This window comes from Mirounga angustirostris, unplaced genomic scaffold (assembly GCF_029215605.1).
Source record: "Mirounga angustirostris isolate CCGP_5_RB_7025 unplaced genomic scaffold, mMirAng1.0.hap1 SCAF_4, whole genome shotgun sequence".
NCBI lineage: Eukaryota > Metazoa > Chordata > Mammalia > Carnivora > Phocidae > Mirounga > Mirounga angustirostris.
This window is the reverse complement of record NW_026991712.1, coordinates 53,085,504-53,098,089: the sequence shown is the minus strand read 5'-3', so window position 1 is coordinate 53,098,089 and position 12,586 is coordinate 53,085,504. Positions and strand designations below refer to the sequence as shown.

The window sequence follows — 12,586 nt, the reverse complement described above, 5'->3', positions numbered from 1 at the left end:
CGCCGGGGGTGGGGGCGGGGGCGACGCCGAGGGGGAGCGGCGGGGAGCGCGCGGGACGCGGCCCGAGGCCGGGCGCGAGCCGGGGCACCGGGCGGCGGCGGCGGCGCGCGCCATGTCGTTCAGTGAAATGAACCGCAGGACGCTGGCGTTCCGAGGAGGCGGGTTGGTCACCGCCAGTGGCGGCGGCGGCGGCGGCGGCAGCTCCACGAACAATAACGCTGGCGGGGAGGCCTCGGCTTGGCCTCAGCAGCCCCAGCCAAGACAGCCCCAGCCGCTAGCGCCTCAGCAGCTCAATGGGCGGGGGGCCGACGAGGAAGTGGAATTGGAGGGCCTGGAGCCCCAAGACCTGGAGGCCTCCGCTGGGGCGGCCGCTGCCGCCGAGGAAACCAAGGAGTTGCTGCTCCCCCAAGACGCGGGCGGCCCCACCTCGCTGGGCGGCGGTGGCGCGGGGGGCCCCCTGCTAGCGGAGAGGAACCGTCGGACTCTGGCCTTCCGAGGCGGCGGCGGCGGCGGGGGTCTCGGCAACAATGGCAGTAGCCGCGGCCGCCCCGAGACCTCGGCGTGGCCCCTGAGGCATTTCAATGGGCGAGGGCCAGCGGCTGTGGAGCTGGAGCTGGACGCGCTGGAGGGGAAGGAGTTGATGCAGGACGGCGCGTCCCTGAGCGACAGCACCGAGGACGAGGAGGAGGGGGCGAGCCTGGGCGACGGCAGCGGGGCGGAAGGCGGCAGCTGCAGCAGCAGCAGGCGGTCGGGCGGCGATGGCGGGGACGAAGTGGAGGGCAGCGGTGTGGGAGCTGGCGAAGGAGAGACTGTCCAGCACTTCCCGCTCGCGCGGCCCAAGTCCCTGATGCAGAAGCTACAGTGCTCCTTCCAGACCTCTTGGCTCAAAGATTTTCCTTGGCTGCGGTATTCCAAGGATACTGGCCTTATGTCCTGTGGCTGGTGCCAAAAGACCCCAGAGGACGGGGGAAGCGGGGACCTTCCTCAAGTGGGGCACGATGAGCTCTCGCGAGGGACCCGAAACTACAAGAAAACCCTTCTTCTGAGACACCACGTCTCTAATGAGCACAAACTCCACGAAGCCAACGCCCAGGTACAGTATATCCTGCTCCTACTTTTTCAGATCTTTTAAGGAAAGATTTATCAGCCAAAAAACACCACCACTTTTCTTGGGTGAGGAAGGCATCGTTCCAGTTGTGGAATTGAAGGGAGCTGATGCGTGGGGGTTTAGAAAGCCTGAGAACAAGTTTTCAAAAGTTATCTGTGTTGGGGGGTGGGGGATGGAATGACAATTTTCTAATCGTAGCGCTGAATTTATTTTTTTATGATTCCTCCTTTTACCCATCAGAATTTTTAAAAAGTTTAAGAAAGCGAGGTTGAAGGTTTTAAACCCTAAAAAGTGGACTTTACGGTCAAAAGTTTTACTAGCTGTGATTTTAGAAAAGCTGCCTTATGTTTCAGTCTTTTCAGCATGCTGATGGAAGTCAAATCTGGCGACTCTTTGAAGAATGAATTAAACAATTTCCTTAACCGTTGACACTAACCCTTTCAGGAAAACATTCAGCTGAGAAAATTTCTTTATTATCAGGTCAGGATAATGTGAAATCTGAGAGCAGTATGTAAATGTAGAGGAAGCTATTTGGATAACACTCCTGTGAATGATTTTACTAAATTCATCTCCCTTGAACTTTCTGTTGAATTTTCTCTTACCAAAGGCATGCTTTGGTAAACTACTGGAGTTTTACTTGTTTCCTTCTACCCAGATTCTTGCGCTGAGATTTTCTATAATCCTCCCTTTTTAAAAAAGTTTCTTGTAAATGAAGTTTACTTTAAACTTCGCATGTTAAGGATGTTTCTTGTGATGTTATTTCTATCAGGTAGTAGGCTGGTAGAGAATGTATTTACTAAAGTCCTTGAAAGTATAAGTCCTTAGTTACAAAACAGGTAAGCTATACGTTAATTGTTATTTCTTGTTTTAATATTTCCAGTTTAAAGATAGTAGGCTTACCATTTTGGTAATCCTTTTTCAAGCCAAAAGAGATGATGTTGAGCAGTTCTTGTTTTAAGTCTTTCAGACAACCTGTGTGGAAGATGGAATTCATTCTTTTGTTTTGGTAGCCAGTCACTGATTTTAGAAAGTCAACTTTTAGATATTAGTTCCTCTATATGTTTATTGGCGAGATCTTGCTGTTCAAAACACTTATACTGGAGTTAATTAGGTGCTATCCAATAACCCCATAGTACAGTAGTTTCTCAGAAGTTAACTTTAAAGCATAGGGTTATTTTTCCCAGTGGAGAATGGTAATAGTTTTTGCACAAATTTGAGTTGCCTAAGCCCTAGAAGGAAGGTCACTTAAAGATGTACAGTCCGAAAAGGTTAAGTAAATTGTTCTTAGTCCTTGATGACAACTGAGACTAGAGCCTACAGGGAATGTTGTAAAGGAAAACGAATGGGTTTTGGAGTAAATCTGGATTCAGGTCTCAGCTTTCTACAATTACTAGCTTTGTGACCTTGGGTAATGGAGTGAAATATAACTAACATTTACTTGTGTTCTGTATGCCAAGCACACTTTACCTTACTCTGCAAAGTAATCTTTATTTTATAGATGCAGAGTCGGGGGCTTTAGAGAGTTAAGTAATATGTTGTAAGATGATGGAGGTGGGGGACTTGTGAAAATGAAAGTGTACTTTTCCAAATAATGGTAGGTTGGTTATTTAGAAAATTATAAAAAGACAATTAGAAGGAATATTCTTAATGTACAGTGGGCCAGTTATTCTTATCAGCATAGTCTGTCCCTGTAGGCAAATCTGAGTGGGAATGCAAAATATAATTAGCTGCTTAGTGAACCTGAAATGAGAGGAAGGGGAATTAGTTGGATAACCTTATGATAGACTAGTTAGTGTGGTGTGTTCTTCTCCCCTAGGCATTATCTGGATCAGGGAATTCATTCCCTAGGTAAAACCTTTTCTAAACTTGATCTCTGAATTACCCCTTCTTTTCCCTTTGCCCCCTACAAGAGTCCCCTTTTTAAGACATAATGTGCACACCATCTTTCTCTTAGGACATTCTCTCATTAGGCTGAGGACAATACAATTTAATAAGTCGTGTGTCTAAGGATATGTATTGGTTTCCTTGATTGGATTTTGGATGTTTCCACTCTGAATTGATCCTAACTTCTCTATTTTTGTTGCAACGTTAGTTTGGGGTGTTAACCTTGCTGTTGACCCCAGGTACCACCAACATATCTTTGTCTTGTTGATATGAGTGACCTTTTCAAGAACTGATTCATTTGAGCAGAATTCATTTTTTTTTTCTTTGCCCTGTAGCCTTGGACTACCGGTAGGAGGCAGTATAACACAATCTGTAAGAGCATTCTTGGGCTTAAGGTTAGGGGGACCTGAATCCTAATCCTCTACTTTCTTGGCAGGCAAAGGAGTTTAACTTCTAGTTCCCTTGTATATGCAAAGTATATGTGCCAGCATGTAATCACTTAGCGAATGCTAGCCATTATTTATTATCATCATTGTGTATATTTATCACCAGTGGCAAGTTTTTTTTGGTAGCCTGGTACCTCATGTGTCTCAGTTGTTAACCAATTTTCACAGTTTGGAAACCACTTTATCTCTTGGGATCAATCCTGATTCTAGAGAATAAACCAGTTTTCCTTTTCATACCTTCAGAGACTTTGGCCATCCAGTTCTTTAAACATTCTGAGACTTTCTCATACATGCAAATTTTTTCACCGCTTCATAAAAATATCTTGCATTAGCTTTATCCTGTCTTAAAAATGATGAAATGAGAGTTCTGTAGTTCTTCAGGCAAGAATTCACTTTGAGGCTAAGGGTAGTTCATGCCCTTTATTCCCCTCAACTCCTCCCCGCTTTTTTTTAAAAGAGATTTTTTTTTTGAGAGGAGGTGGGCCAAATCACTAAGTGTTAACTTCTCTTTCTTATGCTTTCTGAAAGTAAGAAAAGTTCCTTTTCATTAAATCATGGTGACCAAAGAATTATAACACATTCCTAAAAAGCTTGCTGTTCTGCTAATTGGGTGTTGGTTAAGATTGTTCATGGGAGAGTCAAAATATGCGCTCAGAATCTGTTCTGAGCCTTCTATTTCAGCAAGATTCCTATATTCTTTCTAAGGATGTAAGGGGCAACATACAGTTTCCTATATTCTCTATAAGGATGTAAGGGGCAACATACAGTTTTCATTTTGAGTAATAACTATCTTCATCAAGGAAAGTTCAATGATTAGCTTATACAGGATTTGACCATTTGGCCCAGAGGACTTTAAAACTGCTTTAATAATAGTGGTTACTGCTGTATCTTGGTTCAGATCACTTTCTACCCAATTGTGAAATTTTCATAGCCTAAATCACATTCTGTCAACTCTTTCCAGTTTACATAACTCTCTCCAGTTTACTAAGTCTAAAACATACAGTCAAATGTATTACTATAATTTTCATTAATCTTTATAGAAAGTAAATACTGAACTTAGGTCAGTGATCTGATTGACATTACCAATGAGAATATGTTGAGGTCATAACTAAAGCAAAAGTGAGATGGTCTAGAAGCTAGCTGTCTTTGCATTTGACAAAGATAAGGTTTAAAGGTTTTTAACAATTCAGGGAGATAGTCTGAAAAACCTTTCCTTAAGAAGTATTAAAGATGAGGGGCACCTGGGTGGCTCAGTAGGTTAAGTGTCAGGCTCTTGATCTCAGGGTTATGAGTTCAAGACTCCATGCTGGGTGTGGAGCCTACGTAAATAACCAACCAACCTCTGGACCATTAAATAAGCATTTTGTATAATATATAGGTTCTAACATTATGTTTGATTTATTAAGCTGGTTCATTTCCCTTGTGTTTTTGACTTTTTAGTAGTGTCTTTCACTATATAGTGTATCTAGGATTGGCTTCTTCCTCTTTATAAACTTATATTAGGTAGATCCAGAGCACTGGAGATAAAACTTACAAATCAGACATTTTTTCTGCCCTCAAGGAACTTGTAGTCTAGTAAGAAGAGGCAGACATAATAAAATGATAGGTACCATGTTAGAAATATGTTCAGGTTACAGTGAAAACACTAAAGGAAGTCATCAATTCTACTGGTGAAAGTTGTGAGAAGCTTATATAATTGGCTCTTGAACTTCATCGTGTTAAATGAATAGGTGTTGAACAGGGAGGGGAGGGCATTCCAAGAACTGCAATTGGAAGCAGCATTAACAAAATAAAATTGATGTGTCTGAGAAGTGGATAATTTGGTTGCTAACAGGATGAAACATTAAGTCTGAATAGGTAATAGACTATGGAGGGTCTTTTGTCATGCTAAAATGATTGTGTTTTATTCGGTTAACAAATGGGCAAACTCTTTAGCAGTTTTAAATGGGAGGATCATGAAATATGTTGCCATTGAGAGACACCTGGGTAGTGTGTGTGTTTTGAGAAGAGAGCTGGTAATAAAGCATGTCTTTGGTACCTAAAATTGGCTGGAGGTTAAAATCACCTGAAGATTTTCACTACTGACCTATAGAATTAGAATTTCCATTTTCTTAAAAAATTCGGATTTGGAAGTGGAATGTTTTTTTCTTTCAATATAGTGTTCCAGTGGGCTGCTGCAACAAAAGTAGTAAAGTGTTTTTTTTGTTTTTTTTTTTAGATTTTATTTTGTTTATTTGAGAGAGTATGAGTGGGGAGGAGAGGGAGAAGCAGGCTCCCTGCAAGCAGGGAACCCAGTGCGGGGCTCTATCCCAGGAACCCAGGACCATGACCTGAGCCGAAGGCAGATGCTTAACTGATTGAGCCACCCAGGTGCCCCAAGATTTTTGTTTTTAATGCTTTCAGTTTACACTTCGATGTTTTATATTGGAAATGCCTTTTTCTGCTAATCCATTTATTGAAAGGATTATAATTCTGGGTAGGGAAAGTAAATACTAATTGTTGATTTTTTTAGCTAAATATTTTCTTATACTTTGTGGATTGACTACACATGAACTCAACTGTTTGCAATTAAGTTCTCTCCAACTCTCCTTTCATAAGGGTGGGGGAGATTGTGTGGTGGTCTTGTGTTCTCTGCCAGTTGGTGGCATTATCTAGCCCCCCAAGCTAGAGTACAGAAGACTGACCCTACAGTACCCCCACAACATCTAGTTGATCACTCAAATTCTGTTAATTTTTATCTTCCAGATATTTTTCCAGGTTCTGACTCATCACCCCTCCCCCCATTAACATTTTCCATCTTAGGTTAGTTAAGGTACTGGTTTCTTGCAAGTATGTTGCACTATTAAGAGTACCTTCCTTGGGGTCACAGTGTATCTATTAGTTCGCTGATATTAATTCCCTACTTTGCTGTCACAACTATCTCTTATATCTTCTAATCCAGTCAGATCACTGCTTCTAAAGCTCTGTAAGGCACCTATCACAGTGGTTTTTAATCTTGTTGGGGGGGTGGAATTTGAATCTCTCCATAACTGATGGAAGCTATAGACACGTCTCTCTAGAAATGTTCATAAATGCATATTTGCATTTCTTGGGCTTCTGGGGGATCACCTTGAAGTTGTTTCATAAATCTGGAATTGTTAGGATGCTGTAAGACCATCTTGTTTTCTTTTTAATGTTGTTTATTTGCTTGGAATGCTCATCCATCCCATTCCATTTTTTCATCATCTAAGGCTCTGCTCAGGTCTTCTAAAAAGGATTCCCCCGCCCACCACCACCAAAAATAACTGGACTAGATAGATAGACCTCCTCTCTGCTCTCCTAACACCTTTGTTACACTCTTCAGTACCTTAAGAGTCTTGCCCACCAGTGATCTTCAAGTTGGGAACTATACTTACTCATTTTGGGTCCCCCGTTGTAGAACTTGTCTAAAGTAGGCATTCACTTTATGCTTATTAAATAATTCAGTGAAGTCAGGATTTTTCAAACTTTTAGCAGCTTCTTCCTATGAGTAAAATATTTATATTTTTAGATTCTTTGGAAGTAAAGGTAAAGATGCATTTTTCTTTTTTATATTTTCTTAATTTTATTTTTTATTCTTTTTTTAAAGATTTTATTTACTTATTTGACAGAGACACAGCGAGAGAGGGAACACAAGCAGGGGGAGTGGGAGAGGGAGAAGTAGGCTTCCCGCTGAGCAGGGAGCCCGACATGGGGCTCTATCCTAGGACCCTGGGATCATGACCTGAGATGAAGGCAGATGCTTAACAACTGAGCCACCCAGGCGCCCCCTATATTTTTTTAATTTTAGAAGAGTTAATTCTAAGGTTTCTTCCAGATCTAAAATTATAATTTTACTTACGGGCATCTTCACAAATAAAAAACTTGAAAACTTTTCACATTTACAGAATCTTTTTTTTTTTTTTAAAGACTTCATTTATTTATTTGACAGAGAGAGAGAGAGAGACAGCGAGAGAGGGAACACAAGCAGGGGGAGTGGGAGAGGGAGAAGCAGGATTCCCGCAGAGCAGGGAGCCCGATGTGGCTTGATCACCTGAGCGGAAGGCAGACACTTAACGACTGAGCCACCCAGGCGCCCCTACAGAATCTTTGATGTAATAAATTTTCTGATTTTTTTTTTTTGAAGTCTGAATTCCTTTTTTTTTTTTTTTTTTAATTTTTTAAAGATTTTATTTGTCAGAGAGAGCTTGTGCACATACAAGCAGAGGGAGAAGCAGGCTACCCACTGAGCATGGAGCCCAATGCGGGACTCAGTCCCGGGACCCTGGGATCATGACCTTAGCTGATGGCAGATGCTTAACCCACTGAGCCACCGAGGCATCCCTGAATGTCCGTTTTCTTAAAATCTTGTTTAGCCATTTTAGACTATTGTCTGGGCTAAATTGTGTTTTCCATTTTGGGAAAAGGAACAGAAAAGTTTCCCAGCATCTGAAAAGTATTCTAGAAATACTTAATCTTTTCAACAGTAGATTTTTACATACCAATGAACTCATGTTATCCGTATACTCAGAGTGGGCATTTAGAATGTTAAAGAAGGAACCAGAGACAGAGATGGCATGAGTTCCTTAGGGAACTACTTTAAGATTTTTATGTTCAGTACTAAGATTTTCTTAATTTATTTAGCTCAGCAAATAATACCAGCAATTTGTTTTAATGCTGTGTGCTTATTTAAGCTCTGATTTGCCCAAGTGCCCAAATAATACTCCCCTTTGAGAGTACACATACTCTTGACTTGGAAAGCCTTCATTGTGAAGAGCATATTTAATAGGTGCTATAGAAACAAGGCACAGTGCTCTAATAAGTAGTGAAAAAGAAATTGGTGGTGCTTATAAAAGCAAGGAACATTACTATTCTTGTAAAACATTAATGAGAAAAAAATAGTGGTTGAATAGTTGTGTTTGATTTGTATATTTTGTGTTAAAATAGAATGGGCAAATATTTTGGTGGATAGGCTTTTGTCTGAGTTATTTTTAAAAATTAGGACATTTGGTCTGATAATGGCTGAGAACTTCAGAAATTGGGACTGGCCCAGAAAATGCAGAACACAGTGACCATCGCCTAAAATGACTGTACAGTTAGACACAGCCTCCTCCTTAAAGGTTTGAACTGCCAGATGTATAAACTCTAGGTGGGTTCTTGATTTGCAAATGCTAATTCACTGCTTCCACAAATACTTCATGATGTGCTGCTAAATTTTGATCAGTGCTTAAAATTTTTGCTTCTTCAAGTATTTATACTGTTACTGCAACATCAGAACTTTGAACCAAATGAGTTTTGCTAGGCAGGTATGGCATGCATAGGAAAGCTTAGTTTCAGGCTGCGTTAATGGAAGGTTCTTTAACTTTGGATGTTTCTTTAGTGAGTGGAAAGCATAAGCAAATGAGTAAAAAGTCTTATCCAAATAGTCTCATAAAAGGGACATCAAGTAAACGGTCTGATGCTTTTATAGAAAATCATTTACTGTAGCGTTGTTTTTAGTATTGATTTAGTTCTTTATATATTCATATGTTTTCATTCCCTTTTGTAAATTGTTTGAAATTTGACAACATACTGGTTTATGTACAAGCTCTAAGGTTAAAACAGTGTCTTTTTTTTTTTTTTTTATGTCACTTCCTTCCCTCCACACCTTCAAAAGCAAAAATTTGGGACTTACTGGTCAATTTGTTTTGCTTACTTCCCTCAAACCTTGGCTGATAATGTTTTTGATGAAGCTTGGGTGTGTGGGGGAGAGGGTGTTACAGTATAAGGGCATTATGTGTGTGAGGCACTGGGAAGGTAATAGACTGCCAAGAGTCAGTTGGAAATGAAAAGGAAAATCCTACTTCCCATGCATCCTTCTTCTGTAGTGATCATATACCCCGGATTTGCAGGGTTATCTGTACTGTTCATTACCCCTGTGGGAATACTGAAGGGGCCTAGAATTCTAATATTTTGGTTCTTTCATTTGAATTCTCATACTTAAAAGCAACACAAAAATTCTTAAATGGACTACTGACCTGGTTTAGTTTCAAGGGAATTGAAATTATTTTATGTATGGTCTTCTGTGTTCAGTACTCAGACTTAAACCTAATTATTTTTGTAATTTAGCCATACCCATGTAAGATTAGAGTTGTGGGATTGTTTAGGAATCTCACCACTAAAATATTATATCCATGAAAATTCTTTCGCAGTCTTAACTGTGTTCCCAACACCTTTCTACTTTTTTCTTTTTTTCTATTCTGCCTTCCTCTTTTCTCTTATCCAAGCATATCAGTTTTCCTAGCATGTTTACAATTTAGTATGTATTTTCCCATGTTTTCCCCCATGCTCATATAGTCATAGGTGTGTGTCATTATTGTACAGAAATGGTCTGTATTTAAATTAATATTTTATGCAAAGAAAATATGAATTTTTAATACGTTAGGGTCAGCATTTTCAGCCATCTTTTCTACCAGAAATATCTAAGAACTTCTTTGATTGGAAAAAATGATTACTTCAGTTATCTAACAGCTGTTATTCAAGTGTGCTGTGTTTTATAGGAATTACCGTAACTTAAGTGATGCTAAACAGATAGTGAACACTTTTCAGATTGATAAGAAAGAAAATTATAAACTTTTAAGAATTTTGAGTTCCATGGTTCCTGGCTGGCTCAGCTGGTAGAGCATGTGACTGTTGATCTCGGGTTTGTAAGTTCAAGCCCCCACATGGGGTTTAGAGATTACTTAAAAAAATAAAATCTTTTAAAATAAAATAATACATAAAAGAATTTTTAGTTCAGGAATGTTACGTTACATTTACCATTTATGCCCCTAAAAAGATAAGGCATTTTGAAAGTTGATTGGGAAATTATATAGCTGGATGTCCTATAGTTGAAACACATTTTCCTATCAGGGTCTTAGCTTTATCTTTAGATTTAATTAATTTCATTGACCTAAACTATTTGGATGTTTGCCAAGACTTAAAATTTACTTTTAGTAGTGTTAAATAGGCTGAGCTACCCAACATTGTAACTTGGATATTTTAAGTTCAATCAGAAAGGCTGCTGCATTCCTATCAGAGATAAGGCAAACTAGATTCCTATATATGAAAGTTTCTTTTCATAGGAAAGTAACTGCTATTTTAATTTTAAATAATTCTTAATCCATGTCCTTGGCTTATACATGATACATGTTATTCTTTAATTGAAATCCTGCTGATCCTTAATTCAGATGTTTGACTTTTTTTTTTTAAGATTTTATTTATTTATTTGACAGACACAGCGAGAGAGGGAAGGGTACACAAGCAGGGGGAGTGGGAGAGGGAGAAGCAGGCTTCCCGCTGAGCAGGGAGCTCCATGTGGGGCTCATCCCTGGACCCTGGGATCATGACCTGAGCCCATGGCAGATGAATAATGATTGAGCTGCCCAGGCGCCCTTTGTTTGACTTTTCTTAATAATAATAGTAGCTTGCACCAAGCTCTTCACACTTCTTCTCCCAATATTTGGGATTGTGAACACTACAGTCTCGGTACATCATGATTGCTAACAAAATAGTGTATTTGATTAGCGCTTTTTAAAAAAGTTAAATTGATACTTTGTTTCATTTGGGGATTTTTTTTAAAGTAAATAATTTAATATTAATGTTTTCCATCCAATTACAGGAGACAGAAATACCATCAGAAGAGGGGTACTGTGACTTTAATAGTAGGCCAAATGAGAACTCTTATTGCTATCAACTTCTTCGACAACTAAATGAACAAAGAAAGAAAGGTATTCTTTGCGATGTCAGCATTGTGGTGAGCGGAAAAATCTTTAAAGCTCATAAGAACATCCTGGTTGCAGGCAGCCGTTTCTTTAAGACTTTATATTGCTTTTCAAACAAAGAAAGCCCTAACCAAAACAATACTACCCATTTAGATATTGCTGCAGTTCAAGGTTTTTCAGTCATCTTGGACTTCTTGTATTCTGGTAACCTGGTGCTCACAAGCCAAAATGCCATTGAAGTGATGACAGTGGCCAGCTATCTTCAAATGAGTGAAGTTGTTCAAACTTGCCGAAATTTCATTAAAGATGCCTTAAATATAAGCATTAAATCGGAAGCTCCAGAGTCTGTAGTTGTGGACTATAATAACAGAAAACCAGTTAATAGAGATGGTCTGTCTTCATCACGGGATCAAAAAATTGCCAGTTTTTGGGCAACACGGAATCTTACCAATTTGGCAAGTAATGTAAAAATTGAAAATGATGGTTGTAACGTCGACGAGGGCCAAATAGAAAACTACCAAATGAATGACAGTAGTTGGGTCCAGGATGGTTCACCAGAATTGGCTGAAAATGAATCTCAAGGTCAAACAAAAGTGTTTATTTGGAATAATATGGGCTCCCAGGGAATTCAAGAGACTGGCAAAACAAGGAGGAAAAACCAAACTACAAAGAGATTTATTTATAATATACCACCTAATGAAACAAATTTAGAAGATTGCTCAGTGATGCAGCCACCTGTTGCCTATCCAGAAGAAGATTTATCATTCATCAAGGAAGAACCAGGTAAATATTTTATATACAAAGATATTTCAGTTTTCATTCTAATTAATTACGGTTGGATATCATCTTGAAGTATGTTTTTAAGGTATTTCTTAAACTATAAAAGTAATACACAAAAAAAGTAATTTGAGTGTTTATCTTAGGAGAAAATTAATAATATAATTTTGGTATATGTTTTTTCTCTGAGTTTCTCAAAGTTTGTGTTAATCTTATATGTGGTGTGTGGACTCTTCATTTATAGTTCTTTGACTTCTGGATCTTTGGCATCTCTGATCACTTTTGCACGCAGTGCTGGAAAAGATACAAGATAATGTAATCTTAGTTAAAATCTTAGTTGTAATACATAGTTTGTCATTTCAGAACATTTTGAGACCTAATTAACATTTTTTATTCCCAATTTTTTTATTTGGTAATTAAACATTTAAGTGTTTATTAGAATTTTGCAAATGACAGTGGGATTATTCCAATTTGTTTAGAGCTACTATTCTATTCTCACCGTAAATCTTAGAGAAGCTGAAATGTTTCAAATTTGTCCCACTGTGCCCTCATTTTCATTTTCATTCATTAAGAGGACTCAGACCTTTCTCCTCACTATATAACTAAAAGGATATATACAAAATCTTAGCATA

General features: G+C 39.1%; 1 protein-coding gene across 2 annotated transcripts in view; it reads left to right on the top strand.

The window, feature by feature from the left end:
- The window catches only part of ZBTB10 (zinc finger and BTB domain containing 10), a 34,783-nt gene that overhangs the window by 915 nt on the left and 21,282 nt on the right, over positions 1–12,586 (top strand). Inside the window, exons 1-2 of one of the 2 annotated variants that reach the window (XM_045896329.3) lie at positions 21–1,093; positions 11,075–11,960. In XM_045896329.3, the coding sequence (XP_045752285.1) occupies positions 113–1,093; positions 11,075–11,960 (1,867 nt within the window). In that variant the 5' untranslated portion in view covers positions 21–112. Of the gene's footprint in view, positions 1–20; positions 1,094–11,074; positions 11,961–12,586 lie in introns of those variants that run through there. The other variant, XM_045896330.3, reaches the window with a different exon arrangement.